At 38.2% G+C, this 22,041-nt stretch overlaps 1 protein-coding gene across 3 annotated transcripts in view; it reads left to right on the plus strand.

Annotated features, from left to right (window-relative positions):
- plxnb2b (plexin b2b) overlaps positions 1–17,532 on the plus strand; it is a 115,151-nt gene extending 97,619 nt beyond the window's left edge. For all 3 annotated transcript variants that reach the window (XM_041997098.1, XM_041997097.1, XM_041997096.1), the window contains exons 25-37: positions 288–469; positions 3,593–3,659; positions 5,065–5,211; positions 6,277–6,433; positions 7,243–7,343; positions 8,418–8,502; positions 8,864–9,015; positions 9,259–9,416; positions 11,915–12,062; positions 12,277–12,341; positions 12,469–12,544; positions 13,902–13,976; positions 14,542–17,532. In XM_041997098.1, the coding sequence (XP_041853032.1) occupies positions 288–469; positions 3,593–3,659; positions 5,065–5,211; positions 6,277–6,433; positions 7,243–7,343; positions 8,418–8,502; positions 8,864–9,015; positions 9,259–9,416; positions 11,915–12,062; positions 12,277–12,341; positions 12,469–12,544; positions 13,902–13,976; positions 14,542–14,646 (1,518 nt within the window). In that variant the 3' untranslated portion in view covers positions 14,647–17,532. The remainder of the gene's footprint in view (positions 1–287; positions 470–3,592; positions 3,660–5,064; positions 5,212–6,276; positions 6,434–7,242; positions 7,344–8,417; positions 8,503–8,863; positions 9,016–9,258; positions 9,417–11,914; positions 12,063–12,276; positions 12,342–12,468; positions 12,545–13,901; positions 13,977–14,541) is intronic.
- Positions 17,533–22,041: the final 4,509 nt, after the last annotated feature.

Below are 22,041 nucleotides of genomic sequence, written 5' to 3' on the forward strand. Positions count from 1 at the left end.
TATTGCTGGCACAGAAACAGCCTTTTAGGTGTTAACTGCATTTGTGCGGTGATTCTTCTTCCACTAATTGGGATCATTTCTAAGCCACAATGTTTTACAGGGCAGAGCCAAAATTACCTTGATAATTATAATTTTCACTGGCATTAGTCATTTGATAATTTAAAAGCATATTATGCTGGGTTTGCTTCTGTGTGTTTTAGCTTCATCATGATGATTAATTCAGCTCATCATTTGCCTGTGTCTGTGTTTGTGTGTGTGTGTGTGTGTGTGTGATGCTGTTTTTGTAGTTTATTCGCACCCTAGAGCGCAGTCATGACTTCAATGCCAGGGCCAAGGTGTACTTTGCCTCCCTGCTGACAGTGGCTCTGCATGGGAAGCTGGAATACTACACTGACATTATGAGAACACTGTTGCTGGAGCTGATGGAGGAATACGTCCACAGCAAGAATCCCAAACTGATGCTGCGCAGGTTAGTGTGGATCAACTCAGTGCTGTTTCTCAGCAGATAATGGCCCAAGCATAATGTTGACAGTTTGTTATGAAAGCAGTTCAGCACTGTTAAAATATCATGTCATTGGTTCTACCAGCAAGTCAGGTTTCACATAAACAAGTAAAATATATTAACATTTACAAAATGATCTAGCACATGAAATACAGATGTTTATGGTTTATAAAAGATGAATCCCTGTGACTTGGTTTTCAGTTTGCTCTCCTTTTGCCACCTGAAAGTCCTAATTTTGGTTTCACTGGAAATGTCTAGCCAAGCACTGAATGGGTTGCTATCAAATTTGGTACAAACTTTTAGATTCTATGGTTTGTTTAGGAACTTCTGCCTTCTGCATCTCTCAATCTCCCCATATCTCATCTCTGGCACTGATTTTTTCAGCCAGTGGAGACACTCTGGGATTCAGTTCAAGATGCAGCGGACTGTTTCATTCTGTTGGCATATTTTCTGTTTAATTTTGCAATGAATAGTCTAGTCCACTATGAAGGGCCAGACTGCTACTTAATCTATTCCAGACCTTCTCCTTCTGTTCTGCCGTCTGTTTTTTTTTTTTTTTTTTTTTCTTTGTTGCAGCCCACTACAATTTATTGGATGATTTATTTATTTATTTTTATTTCTGATAAATTTCAGTCTGATTAAAAGAACTCTAATCAGCTGTGCTCCAGATTACCTTCAGATTTTGAGCCCCTGTCAATGGTAGTGAGCAGAAGTTTATTTATATTTAGCGTCTATGGAGCCAATGTTTTTTTTTTGTCATTTTTCAAAGTTGTCTTCAGCAAACAGTTATCCAAGCAATCTGTTTTGTTTTTTTTCCTCAAAACTTTTCTTTTGACGTTGTCATCCTTTCCCTCTCTCAATTTCAGCTCAGTCTTTGTTTCTGAAAATGATGTCCTTAAAGGTTTGCCTCTCACAACTGCCACAGATGTATATCTCTTTGTGTTAGCATCTTTCTGCTACTTGGGGGTTAGTAGTCAGAAATGTGTGGAAGAATCTGACCTGTAGGCAGGTCTTGATTGTGTTGCTTTAGGTTTGCTCTGCCATTAAATACACAGAATATAAAGTGGACAAAGATCTCGTTTGTTGTGGAGTGAAATGAAGTGATATATGATAAAAACTGTCTACTTCATCTGTTTTCTGTTCTTTTTGCTTCTTTGATATTTATCAATTCTGGTGCCCAATTTTCTTTGTTATAAAATTGGCGGGTGTTGATTTAAATGAGCCCTGCTCAGCTTTTGTGTTTAACCGGTCAACCATTGACTAATGAGTTGCATCAGCTCAAAGAGCCATGTGGTGTAAGGTTTTTAGACAACTGCATGTCTATCCTGTCTGTGTTGACAAAGAAACACACAAAAAAGGAAAAAAAAACTCATCAGCAAGATCTGAAAGCAACTCAGAAAATACCTCAGTGACAGTATTATCTGAGGTATCAGTAAACAACTAGCAATGACACCTTCACAGGACCTGATAGATGCATCTGACCCTTCAGCTGATCCATTTACTGAAGCCTCATCAAAAATGATCTCTTTACAAGGGTATCTGTCAAGAAGCCATTCTTAGGGAAGGGAAACAAGGAGGTATGCCAAATAACAAAAGAACTGGTTTGAAAATCAGTAACAGTGTATGGTGCAAGGACTCTTCCCCAAAGCCTGGACCTCAACATTATCGAAGCACTCTGGGATCACCTTGGCTAAGAATAGAACAAAAGGCAGAAAACATCCAAAGAAGAGCTTTGAAATATCTTTTAAGAAGCCTAGATAACTATTCCCGAAGATTACCGAAAGATAATTACAAGAAAGGTTTTCTAATCTGGTTCAGACTGTGTTGAAAAATAAAGCCGCTTATTACTAATGTGAATTTTAAGCTCATTAGAACCGTACAGACTTTGTTTTGCTTTATATCCATGTTTGTTTGTTAATATTTTGATCACTTCCTATTTGTTCATTTTAAGACATATAAGGAAATTTGGTTTATTTTAAGACTTTTGCACAACACTGTAACTCAGTCTATACTGTATTTTATTTCAATATTTGATTACAGATTTAGTTATGCGCCATTTAAAAAAAATGTTTGAAAGTAATTAGATTTGCATTAACCTGTTGCTAATTTGTGTGAAATTAACTGGTATTTTTAGAAACTTTCCAAATACTGTGGATGCTTATCTTTAATTTTACTGCAATTTATTTTAATTGCTCAAAGTTTGTTTGTAATGTCTTTTATGTACAATTAGTGTCTGTGAACACTGAACTTCCTATTTTGTTTACTTAATCGGTCTCACAGAAAGAAACTTTAACAGTCTTTGGGCATGACTCAGTTTTTGCTGTAATAATCATGTCAAGGTCTAATCATGATCTTGACTACAGCATCCTATCCCTCAGCTGAACCTGTTTGACAGTATACTCACTCATCACCACTAAAACAAGGTTATGTTTACTGAACTATCTGCTGTGCTTAGGCAAGCTGTGACTAGCTGTTATACAAGCACATATCTTAATTATTCCCCAGTGGAAACGTTCATTATGTTGATTTGGCTATTGTGCCAATGCAGGCCCCATATATATGAGACCATATCTAATTAGGCATGCTATGAGCTAGCAAAAGGCACCATTAGTGATATTTGACATTGTGATGGGGTAGCCGTCAAATGAGCCCGACGCATGTTTTGGATTAATATATCTTGATACTAACAAGCTGATTTATTACTTTTTTTTTTCCTTTTTCAAGAGCATTCAGTGTTAATGGTTAATGTGGTTACCATGATTACTGACTTCTTCAATATTTAACCAAAGTAAATTTGCTTTGCATTCAGTAAATCGGGAAACACAGACTTATAACCATGAATAACTACACAAAATTAGTTTTCAAACATGTCAAGACAAAACCCTAAACAAAACCCTAAACAGTCAAGTGGTGAATGTTTAATTCATTTGTAAGTGGAGATTTCCTCAAGGTTTCTAAGCATGTGGATTTAGAAAGTGTTATACAATATGAAAAATTATAAATGTTATATATTTGCTTTGTATAACCACATTTCTGCCTAAAATATTAACTTTGATTGGATTTCAAAAACTGCTAATATCTGTTTTTCAGGTCAGAGACAGTGGTGGAACGGATGCTGTGCAACTGGATGTCCATCTGCCTTTACCAGTTTTTAAAGGTAAAAATAGTTTTGTTTTGGTCTGTCAAACATGGAAATTGAGGAAATACCACTTTGCATGTTCACAGGTTTGGTCTTTAACAAATGAGGGGAAAGGAGTACAGTTACATCTAAACTATTTTAATTTAATTGGTCATTGTTACGACCCCGCCTCGAAATCCAGGGGACAAAGGGGTCGACAACAAAAACAAGCCGGACCAAACTTAAAGATATATACAAAGTTTTACTATAAACCCAGGTTCCAATACAAACACAAAACAAAACAACAAAAGGTGTCCAAGGTACGGGATATCTAGTTCGGTTTAAGTAAATTAACTAAAGGTGTCCTCAATTGAGGTAACAATTAACAAATTAGCAAATACAAATTAAATAGGTCTCTTTACTTATATAGCTTTAACAACTTATACAATTTTAAACCACTATACAAACCAAAATCTTATTAAACTTACTCTAAGCTTCTTTTGTAAACCAAACCAAAATCAATACCACAAAATAAATCAAAAACTACTTAAACTACAAACAAAATATAGCTATAAAACTTAACAAAAAAGCTACTCACAAACGATGAGAGCGAACAGTCTCAATTTACCTTAAACCAAACACAATCGTTTAACTACCAAATGCTCTTACAATCAATCAACCAACAACTTCAACAACACAATCCCAGATGGCAAGCTGAGGGCCTAATGAACAGCTGCCTCGAAAGTTGGCGCTTCCTCCCTTTTAAAGGCCAGGTGTTCCGCTGGTTGGTTTAGCGGGATGGCAGTCGTCCAATCAAATGTCCAAGTCGATTTCCCACTAGATGGTAAGCGTAACTGGAGTCAGCCAATCAGGGAGTCGGAAGAGCAGATCCACAGCCAATCGCAGAGTTGCAATCACACAGCAGTATTTGCAGTAACACAGAACCCAGCCACAGGCCGGAGGGTGTGACAGTCATTATTTGAGAAAATTTGCAATAATTACTATGGCAATGAATACTTTAAGAAAAATGTGTTCTTTCTATTAGTTATTTTGTTGTTATGATTGGAGTTTTTTTGTCCTTTCATTTTAAATTTAATATAATTGGGTTTTATACTGCAGAACATTCTGTGTAACAAAATAAATTGGACTGATTTACAAATTTTACCATATTCTGACATTTCATTGCTCATACTATAGTCTAAGGCAATATTAATAAATTGACATTTTAACTTAGTAATAAATCCACTCGATTATAAATGCATAAGATATGTATGATGACAGGCTGTATTGATTAATTACTGGCTCTATAGATTTCTCCGTTTCTTTTTAGTGCTCATATTGACAGAGAGAATTTATTTTGAGGTACTAATCACAGCAATTAGTTTCCCAACCACAGTAGAGACAACTTTTAAATGGCTTTGTGTGTCCTTTGTGTGTGTATCAGGACTCTGCAGGCGAGCCCTTGTACAAACTGTTCCGAGCCATCAAGCACCAGATTGAAAAAGGGCCCGTGGACGCCAGAGTGAAGAAAGCCAAGTACACCCTCAACGACACAGGCTTGTTGGGCGACGATGTAGAGTACTCTGTCCTGGTGAGATGGAGTGACACACAAAAACATAGACCCCACACAGACCTCCTTACATGAAGAAACCACAAGCTCTCACTAAAACTGCACACACGGCTTTCTGATTGCAGGGTGTTTTGTGCAAGATGAGCAACACAAACACACTTATATGTGCTGCAATGTTGCCATGGTAACAACACACAGTAAGAAAAAAAAAACCCTGAGGCGACTGGCCGCTTTTGTGTGACATCCATTTTTGGTGTCAGTGTTCTCTGCACAAAAGCGACTCAGGCAACACATTCCAATATAGCTGTAATATGTGTGGCTTAGGTGAACCTAATATAAGTCTGGACAAGTATAGAGTACGTGCCACCCTCCCTTGACCTTGCCATCTACACATGCTCTGAATCCATTTGGGCATCTTTCGGGAGTCAGAAAAAGCTTGTGTGTCTCGTTTTGGTATTGTGTTTCAATAATGGAAGCTAATCTGAGCACAGCTGTTTTCAGTTAAAGTCAGCACAAATAAAAAGACCCATGGGTAATGGCTTTGTCGAGGACAATTATCAAATTAGGCTGAATTACATGTCTCCTGTTGAGATGGATTGCATTCTGTGATTGAATTAAACATGGGGAGAAAAAAAAAGCATGCAGCAAGTTTGATTTTGCAGGCTGATCCTGCGTTTACTACTAAATTAATTCACAATGTCCTCTTCAAATTCATTTTAAATGCAGATGAGCTTATGAGTTTGCTGTTGCTGTCAGTTTTCCTGCCCCTTTCTGAGTCTGTTGAGTGGTCAGTACCATCTAACTGAGCCCACTGAGTGTAGGAGGTGAAATGGGGCAGAGTTTGCTGCTGTTGCGCTTTGGTCAAGGTGGCAAAAGTCATGTCAGATGTCACTGCAACATGTGTGTACGTTTGTGTGTGCTTTCAGAAGCCCAGTTTCCATAACAACATCCCAAAAGAGCCTGGTATGCGTGGGTGTTTAGCTGGGTGCTCTGGCCACGTTTGAATTTTTTTTTTTTTTTTTGTACTTCTGTGTGTAGGTTTCTCACAGTCTTAATTTATACTTCTGTGTGTTGCTTTTTCCTCAGACTTTGCAGGTGCTGGTTCAAGGTGAGGGTCCAGATGTTACACCTGTCAAGGTGCTCAACTGTGACACCATCTCCCAAGTAAAAGAGAAGATCATTGAGCAAGTGTACAGGAATCTGCCGTACTCTCTGCGACCCAAAGTTGACAGCGTCACTCTGGGTGAGTAAAGAAGGGACCCCTCAAAGACTGGAACTTTAACAGTCATAGAGTTGATAATGGCAACCATCCTTCCTTTTTTTCTTTAAACACATAGAGTGAAAAGAAGGGTGGAATTAGAGTTAGATTGAAATGGGAGAAATGTAAACATTGCCCTCCTCCTTTTTGCCATTCAGGCTGACACACTGCCTTTGTAAAAAGAAAAAATGGGTGAACTTTAGACCAACATTAACTACATGTACTAATACAAGACAACTCCCATCCTTTCATTCTCTAAAAGATGGCACATCAATGTCAGCCTACATATTGATGGATGTGAAACCCTGATAAAACCTGACTGTGATCATGAGCAGACAGGAAAACAACATGGCGGCTGTGTTTATCTCTATATAAACACTGGGGCTGTCATCGTTGGGAAGAAACTGAAGTTATTTAATTCCTGGATAAGCTTAATTACATTAAATCAGAAATACATTTATCCATCCAATACGTAGATTGTCTGTTTAATTTTAGCCTCATGCAACAGATATAATAGTTATATAACAGATTTGGTTCTGTTTGAGGAATTACAAAAGATTCATAGAAGACGTAGTCATTAATTGTCAGCAATATAAAGAGCCTTTAAGGTTTTCATCAGAAACCTTGGGGATCATCTTTAAAGGCTAAAACTCCGACATTTTCTGTAGATCTAATTTCTTACAATGAGATTTACATTGAGCTATGGTGGAACAGAACTTGAGAGATAACTGAGTTACAAGGACACTTGCTGAATATTGTGGCTTATGTTTTTTTCCTTCCTTCCTTAACCATAGAGTGGCGCCCCGGCTCAACAGGGCAGATTTTGTCAGATCTTGACTTGACCTCCCAGAAAGAAGGCAGATGGAAGCGCATCAACACTCTGGCACACTACAATGTAAGTATTGACATGATGTATTGCCATAATGAACACATCAGAACAGGGACTGATGGGGATGTGGGGAGGGGAATAGATGCATGATGGTGTGAAGAAATGAAAGGGGCCGAATATTTTCACACCATCTCAGAGACTGAGCCGCACATATTAGTGATGTGCCTGTAAGCTGTGTCTACTGCAACTTTTACAACCTGTCAAAACCTGTTAAATAATCTTTCGGTACACTGTAAAAATCTATTTCGGACACGATTAAATCTTGTATTCAACAAGAGTACACACAGATTTTACTATAAAGCTTTAATAATTGGTGTTCTGTAGTGTGTTGCAGGCATCAAATTCTTGATTTCATTAATTTTTTTTAAATACAATAAATTCTTTGAAACAATTTAAAATAGATTTTTATTTCATTCTTATTTTTTTCTTCTGAATGATTAATTTGGTAACGTGGCTGTGAAATCTTCTTTGCCGACCCTTTAAGGAACACAGATCTTTTTTTCTCTGTGCTATAGTTTGGTTTTAAGCTATTTGCTTGAATAACTCCCCCAAATACTCTAAGCTATTATTGGGGAAAGAAAAGAAACAGTGCAACCTTTCTGTTTCCCTTTTTGCATTCATCAGATTTGGAACTGACTTGAATTGTTTTTGTTTGTCTTGAACCACTCACAGTTACCTGGTCTTGGTTTCACTTGTAAGCTCTCAGTATGCCTCTAAATCTTCCAGGCCTTGCATTGATCCTGAGAAAATAAAGGCCATTCAGTGATGCCACCTTTGAGCTTACCTGCTGATGTCTCACAATTGCTCTTGGACAACCACCTTGTTGCCATAGATTCATTGGCTGTGTCAGAGTAGTGCTAATCACAGTTACTGTAGGGTCAATAGTTAGTGATGCTAAAGAAAACGATCTGTAAACATCCCCGGTAAGACACACTGTCTATGTCTACTCAGTCTCATCGATTAAGAATTAGTTCTGAGGTACATAAAAGGACTGCTGACCGTTGTCACTGTACCATGTAGAGATTCTAAAAGTGTATGTGTTGTGTATATTGTCTAACAAAAGTTTACTGTGCATTGCAGGTGCGAGATAACGCCACATTAGTTTTATCCAAAGTGCTACACACACAGCAAAACTATGACCAGAACCAGGAAAATCATGAAGAGCGTGAGTGTCTCACACATATCAACAAACCCGCAGAGCACAGATCACACATGCTTGAGAATATAAAGCATGCCTTTGTCTCGGTTCCTCAGGGCATTTCTCAATATCCCCACTCTCATTAAATATGCTAATACATGTTGTTTTATGTATTGCATGCTTTGAGAATATGCCAAAATTGTATGCACTTTTATTCACATGCTTTTTATGTACATTTCAGAAAAGTTGATTATTTAGCATCTCTTCTTCGCATTCAAACACCCTTTCATTTTTCATATTCAGAATATTTTCCCCCCTAAGAATGTGCACAAAAAAAACAAGAACTGGAACTATTAGAAGAAAGTTTAGTGTTGTTTGTTTCACATAGGAAATGCTCTGTTGGAGGATGATAAAGTTTTCCACTTGGTGAGGCCAGCAGATGAACTGGATGAGATCAAATCTAAGCGAGGAAGCATTAAGGACAAGTCAATGACCAAAGCCATCACAGAGATCTATCTGACACGACTCCTCTCTGTCAAGGTAGAGCGCAAAGAACTATTTATACAATCAGATATTAGTTCTTTTAGCTGGTTAATGCACTGAAATACATTTTTTTTAGCTGAATTGGTAATACAGTTTGAAAGGAACATAAATCCAAAATTTATTTTGATAAAGCTGAATATCCTGTTTGTGTGTGGGAGTGTGTGTATAACTTTGTCTCAGGGCTTTGTTATTTTTGTGCTCTCCTGCTGCTGTCCTGTCTCATATTATTTGTCCTTCCAGGGAACATTGCAGCAGTTTGTGGATGACTTCTTCCGCAGCGTGCTGTGCTCTGGGGCAGTGGTCCCACCAGCTGTCAAATATTTCTTTGACTTCCTGGATGAGCAAGCATTGAAACACAATGTGGACGAGGAGACCATGCATATCTGGAAGACTAATAGGTACAAACACAGGAGGACTGCATACATTGTCATTCTGGTACCAGATTTAAAACAAAACATTTAGTTTTTCTTTTTGTGGTGCACCTGGGTCTGGAGGACCAGCGTTCTAGTCCCCAGAGTGCTAACAGTGGTGAACCACTGTGGGCCCTCGATCAAGGCTCTTAGCCCTCTGGGTGCTACCGGGGTGCTTCCCAATCAGGATTAATAAAGTAAAATTTATTATTTATTATTATTACTGTAGTTTTAGTTAAAGTATGAACATTATGGACACCCACTGGCTGTCTGTAATTAACTTAGCTTCTGGGATGCAGTGGAAATGATTTGGTATACTTCATGTTGCCAGTGGATATCAAAATAATGAGCTGATACCTCCAAATTAATCTGCTGGTTGGATATGCAGATTAACTTAAACAAGCAAAAACAACAAAAAGTTAAACCTTGGTCTTTATCTCAGGAGATGCATTTCTCCTGCACTCCACACAACTTTATCCACTTGCATGCAACTAAAGTTAAAGTTATGTGTGCAATGTACAGTATGCCAATAGCAAATGTGATATGTCAGTTTGACCTGAATACCAGTCTACAATCAAAACTGACAAGCTTTTAATATCACATTTTTCTCTTCCCCACAGACTCTTCATTTGAGGATTAAGTTATATACCACTGGCATAAAGAGAGGTCAAATATCCTCAAATAGCTTAGTTTTTTAATTTTTTATAAACTAACTAAGGTTTTAATATTTCATTCCAGTTTTAGCTCATTTTATTAAATACTTTCAGCAATTACACAAAATGCATGTATATGCACTAAATGTTGCCTACTGTGATGCTGTTTTCAGAGAAGTTAAAGACACTTTTTAGCATGTGACTTATCAGGACCTTTATTGTGTTTTCTCAGTTTTAAATTATATAATCCATGAATTCTTGTTAAAAGTATTTACCTGACAATATTTGCCAAGAAAATAAACTGAATTAAATTGACCCACATAAAATTTTTTGCATGCCCTCCAATATATCAGATATGTTTTTCAATTTTTAAATGAATTCAAAAGAACTTGTTTTGTTTTTTTTTCTCCCCCAATGATTTCCATTCAAATTTGGATGACTGTCTTTGGGATATTGTACAGCAATTATGTGTGATTTTAACATAAAGACCTTTTTTTTTCTTAAATACTTTAAAAAATGTAACTTTTTCAACCTGAAACTGTTATTTCAATTAGTGTCAGTGTGTGTTTCATCTTGATCTAAAAAGAACCAGACAACATGAGTGTTACCAGGGTAGCTACAGTGTTATCCTCTGAAATCCACTTAAGAAATAGTAACACAAGTACCTCGAATTTCTTTGACCGACTCAAACACTCTTGTCGTTTCAGTCTAACAACCAACACCAGTTGTGCTGGTTGTGATACAGTTGCTCTCCAAGAAATAAAACTTACTTATCCCAGAAAAGACTGAATACAAATGCACGATTTCAGCTTACTTAGTTTGCATTTGCAATCATTGTGCTCCCGTGTGGCATTTAAGTGCATAAATTAGTGTCACGTCGACTGAGGCTCAAGTATACAAGACGACGTGTTGCATGTAGATGCTAGTGATTGACGCAAGGCTGGCAAGAGAGCACCCACACAAGGACAGGAGATGAGCGATTTAATTACTTACTACACACCACATTCTGCATTCACCCGTTCTGTTTATCAAATCAACTGAGGGCCATGTATTAAATATGAATGTGTGTATGAAGCATAACAACAAACAAACATGGTAATTATGTCCCAGGCTAAATTAATTCTGTGATTATAGCAACATTGCTATTTTTATGCTTCTATTGTATTCTCACTGCAGCCTTCCCTGGAGATATTGCCAAACCAGTATAAATTTTACAGTGTGTCTCAGATGGCAGGACGTTCACATCGACACAAGGAGGAGAGTTTTTGGAAACTGCTGCATTCTGGGTGTTTTTATGCATTTAAAGCGGATATGAAGCTGGAAAGAAGCGTATGGTGCTTGTGTTTTTCTGCTCAGGAGGGAAATTAGCATGAGCACTCGAGCATTACATTGTGTAGTCTGTTCTTTACATGCTTAAGCTGCACAGGAACTTCAAAGGTCAAAGTGTTCCAGTTGCTTTAGCATTTCTAATTTTTATTCGATAAAACAGACAAGGTTCATTGTCTTTTTTCATTTCTTTTCTTTATTCTTTGAACAGCAATGATTCTCTCACAGGTCAGTGTTACATGAAAGACTAATATGAACTGACAGTGAAGGGAATTGTCCTGAATAAACTGACACCTACTAGCAAGGCTTTTCTCCATCCCTGTTATTATTTTGTACTGCACTCAATTACCATCAGACAAGTGCACACTCTCTCTGTCTCATTTTCAAATGAAATGCCTTCCAGACTAAAATAAATTCATTGAGGTAATGTTGCTGATGAGATTTTTCCTACGTTCTGAAGCAGTAATGATAATAACAGTGATCTGTTGGCCTTTTTTACACCTACAGCCTGCCTTTGCGTTTCTGGGTGAACATCCTCAAAAATCCCCACTTCATCTTCGATGTCCATGTGTCCGAAGTGGTGGACGCTTCACTGTCTGTCATTGCTCAGACCTTCATGGATGCCTGCACCAAGAGCGAGCACAAACTCAGCCGGGTAAGTGGGAGTGAATGATGAGGGAGGACTGAGAGAGGAAGAGAGTGGAAAGATAAGGTCAAAGTGCAAAAGGGAAGATGGGAGAAAAAATGGCCAAGATGTGAATAAAGTGGATTACACGAGAACTAAATTGCAGACAAAAGTGGATTATCATGGGTCAGTCAGCCTCAAGTGTCATCATTTTCACCCTTGTATGTTTGTTCTTCATCTCTAGGACTCTCCTAGTAACAAATTACTCTATGCAAAGGAGATCTCCACCTATAAGAAGATGGTGGACGAGTGAGTACTCTGTCAATCTCCTTTCATTCTGACTGAGTTTAAAATCCTCCAGATTTTTGTGAGGTATTTTTCAATAACACTAGCATAATGGAGCGATTACCGCCTCTTGTCTCCTCTCTACGTGCAGCTATTACAAGGGCATCAGGCAGATGGTACCTGTCAGCGACCAGGACATGAACACTCATTTGGCAGAGGTGTCACGGGTGAGAGACACAGCTGTCATTTTCTTTGCAGTTTACTCAACCTTGCTTTGAACGTTACAATCCTTTCCATTCCAGCCCTGAATTATATGGAGATCCAAGTGGTTACCATGGTAGCAGAAATGTAGTTAAAGGGAGTAAATTTACTTTTGAGTTTAAGCCTCAGTTTGAGTATTTGTTTTCTTAATATCATAAACATATTTAGCTGTGAACACTTAATTTGAGCTTGTTGATTCTGAGCTAAATTATACTCTGGGAGGATCAGTTAATTTCTGTTGTGATGCTTCTACATCCGCAAGCATTTGCACATAAGATTATAGACATGAGTGTGGTGTTTTCAGAAGCTGTTGTTTCATCTTTTGTTCTAAATTAACTCAAAGAGTTTTATGCAGACACAAACCAAATAAGAGATTAACATATACACATAAAACTCTATGGCTACTCGTGTAAGATTTATGGGTTATATGATTATGCATGCCCTGTGATGGACTGGCGACCTGTCCAGGGTGTACCCTGCCGTATGCCTGTTAATTGCTGAGATAGTCACCAGCTTCCCCCCAACCTTCATCGGACTAAATGTTACAGAAACTAATGAATGATTATTGCTTTTTTTTTAATGTGAAATACTGATGAGCAGTCAGTGTCTTACATGCAGCAGACAGCAGTCAGAGCTTTTTGTTTGATGAGCCAGAGGGGAATAATGGCAGGTGTTTTAAGCTACCAGCTACTCACAGAGGAGCAGATTTTTTTTTCGCCATCTAAAACAACTCAAACCTAAAAAAAAAATCTGAGCAATTTGAGCAAATCCAATATGCTGTGAATTTCCCATGGCATTACTTTTGCATCAGATAGTTTATTTTGTCAGTTTTCTCAACCCAGGAACTCCTACTTTTCCTCCTATCACATCACAGTAGCTGCCCACCTTAACCTACTGCTGATAAGCTGATAAACAGTTGCCTTTAAAGTCAGTTGGTCTAATCCCAAAACTCCAAGTTTAAGATAATAAAAAAATATATATCCCTTATTTCCTTTGGCAAGGCAATTATAGCAATTACTTGTAGAGTTTCTTTCATAAAAATAAAACAGGAAAGGGACCGGAGATTAAAGTTTTTATTGAGAGAATACATGCTGTTTAGCCATATAAAGTCAAAAAGTAACCTAATTTGGTGTTGGATTTCATGAAGGATCATAACTTTCATGGTTGGTGGTTAATAATATACTTTGGAGAATTAGTTTATTTATCTATTTATTTGGTCTGTATTTCTCAACAACAGGCAGAGTACATTTTTAGCTCAGAAAACAAATATTTTATTCATTCTGGTGCATCTTTAACCTTTAACTTGTCATTTATGTTCTACAGTCTCACACAGACAAACTGAACACACAAGTGGCCCTCCATCAGCTTTACCAGTATGCCAGCAAATACTATGATGGGGTAAGAGGCTCTTCTCTCTCCTATCACACCCAAAGGAAGCTATTCCACTGTATGCACTGCTGCCCACTATATTTCCTTTTTTTTCCTCCCTTCACTCTTGATATGCCAGAAAAGAGATTGTGTGAAATTTTAATTGAAAGCATTTCTGTGGGATGTGAATTGGAAAATTGCTCTGGGAATTGATTTTTAAGAGTCCATTGTGCATTGCCACTTGAGGTCACGAAAAAGGGGATAAACAAAACCTAATGAACAAGTTGGATAAACAAATGGGGCTGTCAGTCTCCCCTAAGTGTGGGCTCACAAACAATAACAGCTTATAGGACGTGACTATTTATGTCAAATAACACAATCCTCTCCTCCCACGCTTCACCCTTTTTCCCTCTACTTATCCTTTACTTTGGTATATCCCCATTCCTTGTTTTCTTGTATTTTTTTTTTCTTATATTCTAACAATACCCTTCTGCTGTCCTTCGCCCAAATCTTCCTCCCCCTCTTCCTTTTTGCTTATTATTTCTAACTTCTCTGTCGATCTCCTACATTCCTGTCCTTTCGGTGTCTCTTTCAGATCATTGCATCCCTGGATGATGACCCAGCTGCCCAGAGTAAACAGCTGACCCTGCGGCTCCAGCAGATCGCAGCCGCCCTGGAGAACAAAGTGACAGATCTCTAACCCACTACGAGGAGAGCGGGAGTGGAAGGGATGAAAATCGCCAGTGACTACAGGGGCTTATTTCTTCTTTTCTGAGCATAAAATATGGAAATAAGAAAATATGAGAAAGGACTCATTTGGGGTGTGTATTGTACAAGTTGGCCCTGGAGTGTTTTTCTGTTCTGTGGAGTAAAAGGGACTAATTAAATGCACATAGAGAGAAAAAAGGGGAAGAAAATGATGGGTTACGCTGTCATAGGTACGCCTTAAAGCTCACTTGCCAAACCTTAAAGGTCTGCGCAGTCACTCATGCTTCACTGAATATTGCTCCCAGAATGCAGTTTAAGAGACCTCTGTCTGAGAATTAAGCCCCTCCATGGAGCACTGGCATAACAGATAATCAGATGTTAAATTTCTCTTTGTGTTGAAAAAGTTTTAAGAGTTGTATTATATATTTTTTTTATTGTGCAGTCTTTATGCGGAAAGCTTTATAAGGAAAAAATATCTTTTTAAATGGATCTCCTTGTGGTGCGGACAGTGTTTTTATTAGCCTGTGTGTGTGCGTAGATGTCTGCTTGAATTACAACATGTGAACAGGAGCACGTGATGTTAAATTTTGAGTGTGTTCACATGGATTGCGAATGTGTGTGGGAATGTGCGTGCACACACAGGATGCCTACTGTCAGGCGTGAGGGCGAAGGGACGCCTGCATTCTGTCACAACCCCCCCCCCCCAATGAACAGTAACACACTGGAGCCTGCGCTCTCGCCGAGCTTTACAACAAGTGACCAAAGGGTCCTCACAAGGACACTGGTTAATCTAGCAATGTACATGCTCATATGAATGACAGGTCACCAGTGGTCTCAGAAGCATTTGAGTGGAACTCTTTGCTTTTGACCGCAGATTTGCTTCAAGCTGGATTACCACTTGTGCTTGTGGAAATCGATAATAGCACAGTGTCTCCCTTTATTGTACAGTGCCATGAAACATTCCACCTAAACTAAAGCACAGAGAGACATTTTAGATAGTTTTTAAAGACATTTCATTAAATGACTGATTTCTTTTTTTTTTTTTTTTTTCTACTTTTTTCCTTTGCTGCAAAACGTTTTCCTTAAAGTGTCAGCAAGAAGCAACTTTATTCTGCCATGGAGTCATGTCACTCATATTAGCCCTGCAATAATGTCAGTAAACCATGAGCCACAATCAACACTTGCGTTATAGTAGCAATTTAGCAATATGTTCAAAAGATTTCCAAACTGATTCATGCTTTTTTTATGCTTTTTTTTAGCTAATAATATTGTATTATTCCAAATGGTCATCAAGCATTATGCCTCTGAAGCTATTAAATAGCTTAATGCTGATATAAAGAATATGCCAGAGATGCAGTTGATACTGCAATGGCATGTTCTGAACAAACTATAGTCATTTTAGAGTTTGTATGATGTTGGGGAGGTTGGGTTTCAATTGTGTACATAATGGCAATGGTAATTTGAATATTGATATGTCAGTGTCACTGTGTGGATAGTGTCAGAGTGAGGGTTTTATATTTCTTGGGCCATTAAATGCCATCCCTAAATTGTAGGTCTTGCTGTTAACAGATTATTTAATTGTCCTCTCTATATCTGATCATGGATGTGTGTAGTTGACAGGGCATAACAAGCTCTAGAGACCCCAGAATGTTAACGATTCCTGCCTTGGCTCAAAGGAGGTTTGCTCAGACCTCAAGCCTGCCTGCCATCTCAGCATGGCACTCCGACATCCCGACCAACAACACTTGGCACTGCCCGCTCAGTGCAGTGCAGAGTGGCACTCAGTATAATGGAATCAGCAGGGGAGGCTTTTGATCTTAATTGCATGCCGACTGCAGACTCCATCCTCGTCTCTGCTGTTTACTGCTGACTCCTTTCTCACTGACAGAGTTAATGCAAGAAGCTTCTTTCAGAGCCTTTCTTTAACCAAAAATGTGCCTTATTGAAAATGATGATACATATATATTGTTTCTAATTTATGCTGTCAGTAACTTAGGTGATTATGACGATAGTGCTATAGACACAGCAATGTATTTGGACTTGTGATCTTATGTGTGCTGTCAAAAATACTAGATGCCCTGCTGCAGCCATTTGTGTGCCAATAGGCTGAAGACATTTCAGTATGATTTATTTTATGGTTGCAGTATTGATGTGTGCATTTCTTTTGGGTGTCTTTGGGGTCTGTTTAGTAGGACTTAAGTGGCTATGGCAAAAAGCCAAAATAAATAAATGTATGACAGTTGCCAACGTGATCAGGATTTCCCTTAAAAATGTTAGGCACTCCTAAATTAGTCTGAAGACAAAGGAGTATTCATATGTAAATTGAATATAGCGCAAAATTGTTCCAATGGTGTTTTTCTTTTTTTTCTTCTTCTTTTTTTGCCCTGTGTTTCTAAAGCTATTTTACAGTGTGTACGATAAATGACTATCTATACTCGACAAATTACTTTTCATACTGCTGTGCAGTTATTTTTATTTCTTGTTTCCTATACCATATAAATCTTTGTAAGACATGTTGAAATACTGTATTCTAACTGTATACTCCTATGCATTGAGTCCTGGGACAAAAACAACAAAAGAGAGAAAAAAATGTTTGTGCAGTTGTCGATTTTTTTCTTCCCCAATTTGAAACTTGTGAATGTGGTGTAATGAAAAATGTAAAGAAACTGAGACACGCATTTCAGTACAGGACCACTATTGGAAGCATATTTTTTCCTCCCCATTAAAGGCAGCTCCTAAGATTCTCGATCTTGTACCTGATCTGGTTGAAGTGGGTGAAGGTAATTTTACTAAAGTAGTATGTGTGGACAAAGCAGTTACCCACAGGTTTCATCATACACTCCTCCTTGAATAAACTCAGAGACATGTATACCCTTCATATTTGCTTTGTTTCTTTCACTTGGACATTATTGATTGGCTTCGACTAAACACTCATGTTTTATTCATGAGAGGTAACAATCACCTTGGGTGATAGAGTAGCCACAACCAGCCAATTTCTTATTACTGTGAACTATGTTCTTTAAGATATTTGCTGTTTACATAGTTCGTAACATTAGACAGGAAAGCTTACATACAGACAACAGTATTTTGAATTTTTGAAAATTAAATGTTTGAATTTTTTTTTTTTTTCCTTATCATAAACATCTCTACATAATATGACCCTAAACAACTTTGTTGATAATATTAGTCTCTATATGCAGCATACCCTGTCATGACTGATGCTTTTTTTCCTCCAAATGCCACATCGGCTTCCTGTCACATTGCTTGGAATACAAACTAAAATGTCTGGCTTCATGAAATGCATTGGTAATATAAAATAGCAGTATAGCATCTGTCATCAGCGGTGAAGGCTGGAAAAATTACATTGGAAACAATTAAGAACTGACAGCTGAAAATTTAACAGGAAAATGGAAAGATGAAAAGCAAAAACTGCTTCCCTCGACTTCTTAGTTCCAGGGGTGGATATATTAGTTAGACCAGAGGGCCTGCGCACCCTGTGTTGTCACTGAGTAGATCATCGATGCAGCAACAGATAAACTTCAAGGGCGGCTGAATACACTTCATTATCTTGAGTGTATCTAGAACATTATCCTTGATCAGTTGTTGTAAATCAAAGGCAATACAGTACTTTATATTAGAATATGTAGCTTACGCCATTTTAGGAGTCATTTGTCTAAGATTGAAACATAAGCCTGTCTTTCACTGTCTAAAAATCAATGATACAACACACAGAATAATTATACTAAAGCAGCATCTCGGGATTTGACAGGAAAATGGGTTAAAATCTGCATGTTGCTGGCTTCTGATCTGCCTTGGATGCTTTCTTACACAGCAGCCAGCCTCCTCTTCAACTGACAAATACAATCTTTATCACAGTATTTTACACCAAGTTGCATTTTACCCACATATTTCAAATAATACTTGAGTTACAGGATGTGGAAGGAGGAGAAGGATCTGGTGAAAATATAAATGAGCTGTTTTTTTTGTTTGTTTGTTTTTTAAACAGACTTAATTGGTGTTGGTTTAAAACATTTGTTGTTTCTGACTCTCCAAGTTCATATATCTTAGTAAATTAAATATCACACTAGGTTATCTTTTTTTTATTTTCATTAAGTTAAATGATTCTAAAATAGTCCTGTTAATGGCAAAGTTTAATGTGCGGGGAGATGGGACAAGGATAAAACACCTAAAAAATGTATTGATGGATGAAGCAAAATTACAGAAGAAGAAATTTGTTATATCAAATTGTATCTATGCACAAGAATATACTTTGAGGCAAAATGGGCTACATATGTGCATAATCACAAATACAAGACAAAAAAAAAAAACGTTTTCAGCCCATTTTATTATGTATAAACTTATTTGCCTACGTTTAGTTTCAGCTGTTGTTTTGCAATGCCCAAGGGATCTTTCCCAATGCACACTAGCTATTAACTACAAAATTACACAAAAATTAGACTAATACAAATTCAAACAATTACCAAAAAAGGGACGTAGCCTTTACTAAAACACAAATGTCCACAGAGATGTAAACCAACAATGAAGACATCAAAACTGACAAAAAAGTTACTAATGATGAAAATAAACCAGAGTGACACAAAAGGCATGACTAAAAAGGTACAAACACATTCTGACAAGAAACGGGGCTGACTGAAAGGAGAAACTACAAATTGATGAATGACCACGAAAATGTGTAAAAATACCACAAACATATGTAACAATCCAAAAACGCAGATGGAGATTGAATGATGACATAAAGGTTCAAAACAACCACAAGTCAAACACGGTGTCATACGTTTGTTATCTCGGGCTATTTTGGAGTTGTACACATGAACGATAAGACAGGGAAGACTTTTTAGGCTTCTTTTACCTTCCAAATTATATGACTTTTTGATAGCGTGAATGTTTATTTTCATGTATTAAAATAAGTTCAAAACTGTAGTAGTTCACATAATATTTCCCATAGTATGTCGAAGTACAGAGACTTTACATAATAAAGATACTTTCCGGTCCGGGTATCAAAGTATAATCCGTTTTTCTGACAAAACCAAAAAACGAAATAACAGAAACAGCGCCCCCTTTTCTTTTTTTCGTTTTAAACCAAAAACGGAAAAACGGTTTTTGCTTTCGGCCCAATAAAACGAAAAAACGAAAAGATCCAAATCAAATAACGGCCGAAATTTGGTTTTTGCAAATTCCTTGTTTCGTTTTTTTGTTTCTTATTCGAGATAGTGACGGCTGGCAGACCGGAAGCGGAAGGAGAGTGTTAACACTTCAGAACAAAAGTAGCGTGCAAACAGCTGGTTGTTTGCCAGAACGAGATGTTTAATCATTATTCTATCTGTGTAGGAGCCATATAAGTCGTCATGGATAGTGATCAATGGTTTTATGGATTGTTTTTTTTGGTTGCCATGGTGATGGGGGGCTCTGGCGCTGGTTTGCCAGAGAGAGGAGAGCTGGTCAGCCGTAGTTTTGTTGACCGCTTCAGTTTGTCCAGTTTGCCACGCACTCATTTGTCAAGTTGAATTACAGTTTGCCTTGTTTAATGTTCCACAACTATGTAGCCTACATTCCATTACGCATGTCATCAATCACACAATAAACCGGATCAAAGCAGCAAATCTGCGTGCCTCAATAACGAAGCTGTTAAGTGCGTTTAACTATTTTAACTTTACATAGACCACAGTAGCCTACAGACCTTCGTTGCTGTATGCTGGCACATTTATTGGCACCTCCCTCTACAACGCGTTGTGTTTTTCTTTCTGATGGATGTTAAGCATCATCTCGCCGTTTCCCACCAACGAACCCCTTTGTTGAAGCTACGAATTCACTCATCATTGCATCAATGAATAAACTCAACAGTGTACGTGTGTGTGTGAGCGCGCGTGTTTATGTGTGACAGCAGGTGTGTAGTGCATCCAGGTGGTGGGCGTGTCCAAACAAGGAGCGGCTGCAGCTTTTGACAGATTACAGCAACAGGCTGAAATCTCCGAATCTAAATGTCTGACAGTTCCTCAAACATTTTCTCTAGTCTCGTCTCCTAACTCGCGCACGCGTCTCGTCATGGGTCGTCAATGAAATAATTTCGTCATTGTTCACGAAAACAACTTTCCAGGATCTGGACCGGATCTGGTTTGCGGGTATCAAAACTACCTGACATCACAGCAAAAGTCGCTGATCTAAAATGACAAATGGATTGCGCCTTACAATACTATACACCTGATTTGCACGTTTGCCTGGAGAGAATCTGCATTATGGACATTTCAGCCAGAACGTGCAATGATGACTGGGATGAGACAGCTCTGCACGCACTATTTGAATACTACTGTAAATGTGCGGCCGCTATTTCTGCGCCTTGATTTAACACTTTTTAAAGGCAGGCGCGAGGCTGCACCCTCTGGGTGAGAGCGGAGGCAGCCATCTGCAGGAGTTCAGAGGTGTATCAGTCAGATGTTTGGTGCAGTCATTTAGTTCATTCTTAAATGTATCAATAATCAACACATCAAAGGGAAACCGTGAATCAACCTGAGTTTATATAAATGAAACTGAATATTCAACGCTTTGATCAGCGGTTATTAAATCAGACATGTATTTTGTCTTTCTATTTTTACTTTTAAACTCTGATGTTTGCAGTGCGCTCCTGACCTGGATGGAGAGCTCACCAAGCGCTCAGCTCTCCCTCCTCTACTTCCTGTGTGCCGTTCCCATCTCCAAGTCGCTCGAGACCAGCTGGTATTGAAAGCTATGTACCCCAACTTTGATCCCTTGCACCGGGACATAAATGACCAGCGTTACTCCTGATTCAGCGCTGTCATGGTTTACCTCACTGTATGGTCACAGAAGACGCACCTCATGATGTCAGACCATGTTGGCACAACACAGCAACTGCTTATCCATGTCCTGATTAACTAGCGACTTTTTTGGCTGTGCGGAGATACTTTCATCTATGGATTTTCAATTTTCCAATATTTCTCTTCCAATAATACCTCCATCTCCATCTTGCTAGTTGTGACCTTGGCGCAAGCAATCTTAGCGAATCACCCACAAACCCTGGCAAACTATTACTGTTATTTTTATCCCTCTAATTACAGCAATGTGAGGTTTTTACAATCAGTGGCTGTATCACTCTTCATGAGAGGTGTCCTTACTCTACAAGCAGAGCCTACTTTCACTGGAAGTACAGAATAACAGTGAGAACTGGGCTAAATTAGTACTGTTCTTTCCTCCTTTGTCTATATCTTGGCACACAGATGTTAACCTTTTAAATGCGTATTACTCCAGTGCTGCACAAGATCACATCATCTGAAAATAATACAACCAGTTCAGTTCAGTTGTTACTTATTAGGCAGAGGTCTGGTAGAAAAGGTTGCTGTACCATTAGGGCAGC

This window comes from Melanotaenia boesemani, chromosome 10 (assembly GCF_017639745.1).
Source record: "Melanotaenia boesemani isolate fMelBoe1 chromosome 10, fMelBoe1.pri, whole genome shotgun sequence".
NCBI lineage: Eukaryota > Metazoa > Chordata > Actinopteri > Atheriniformes > Melanotaeniidae > Melanotaenia > Melanotaenia boesemani.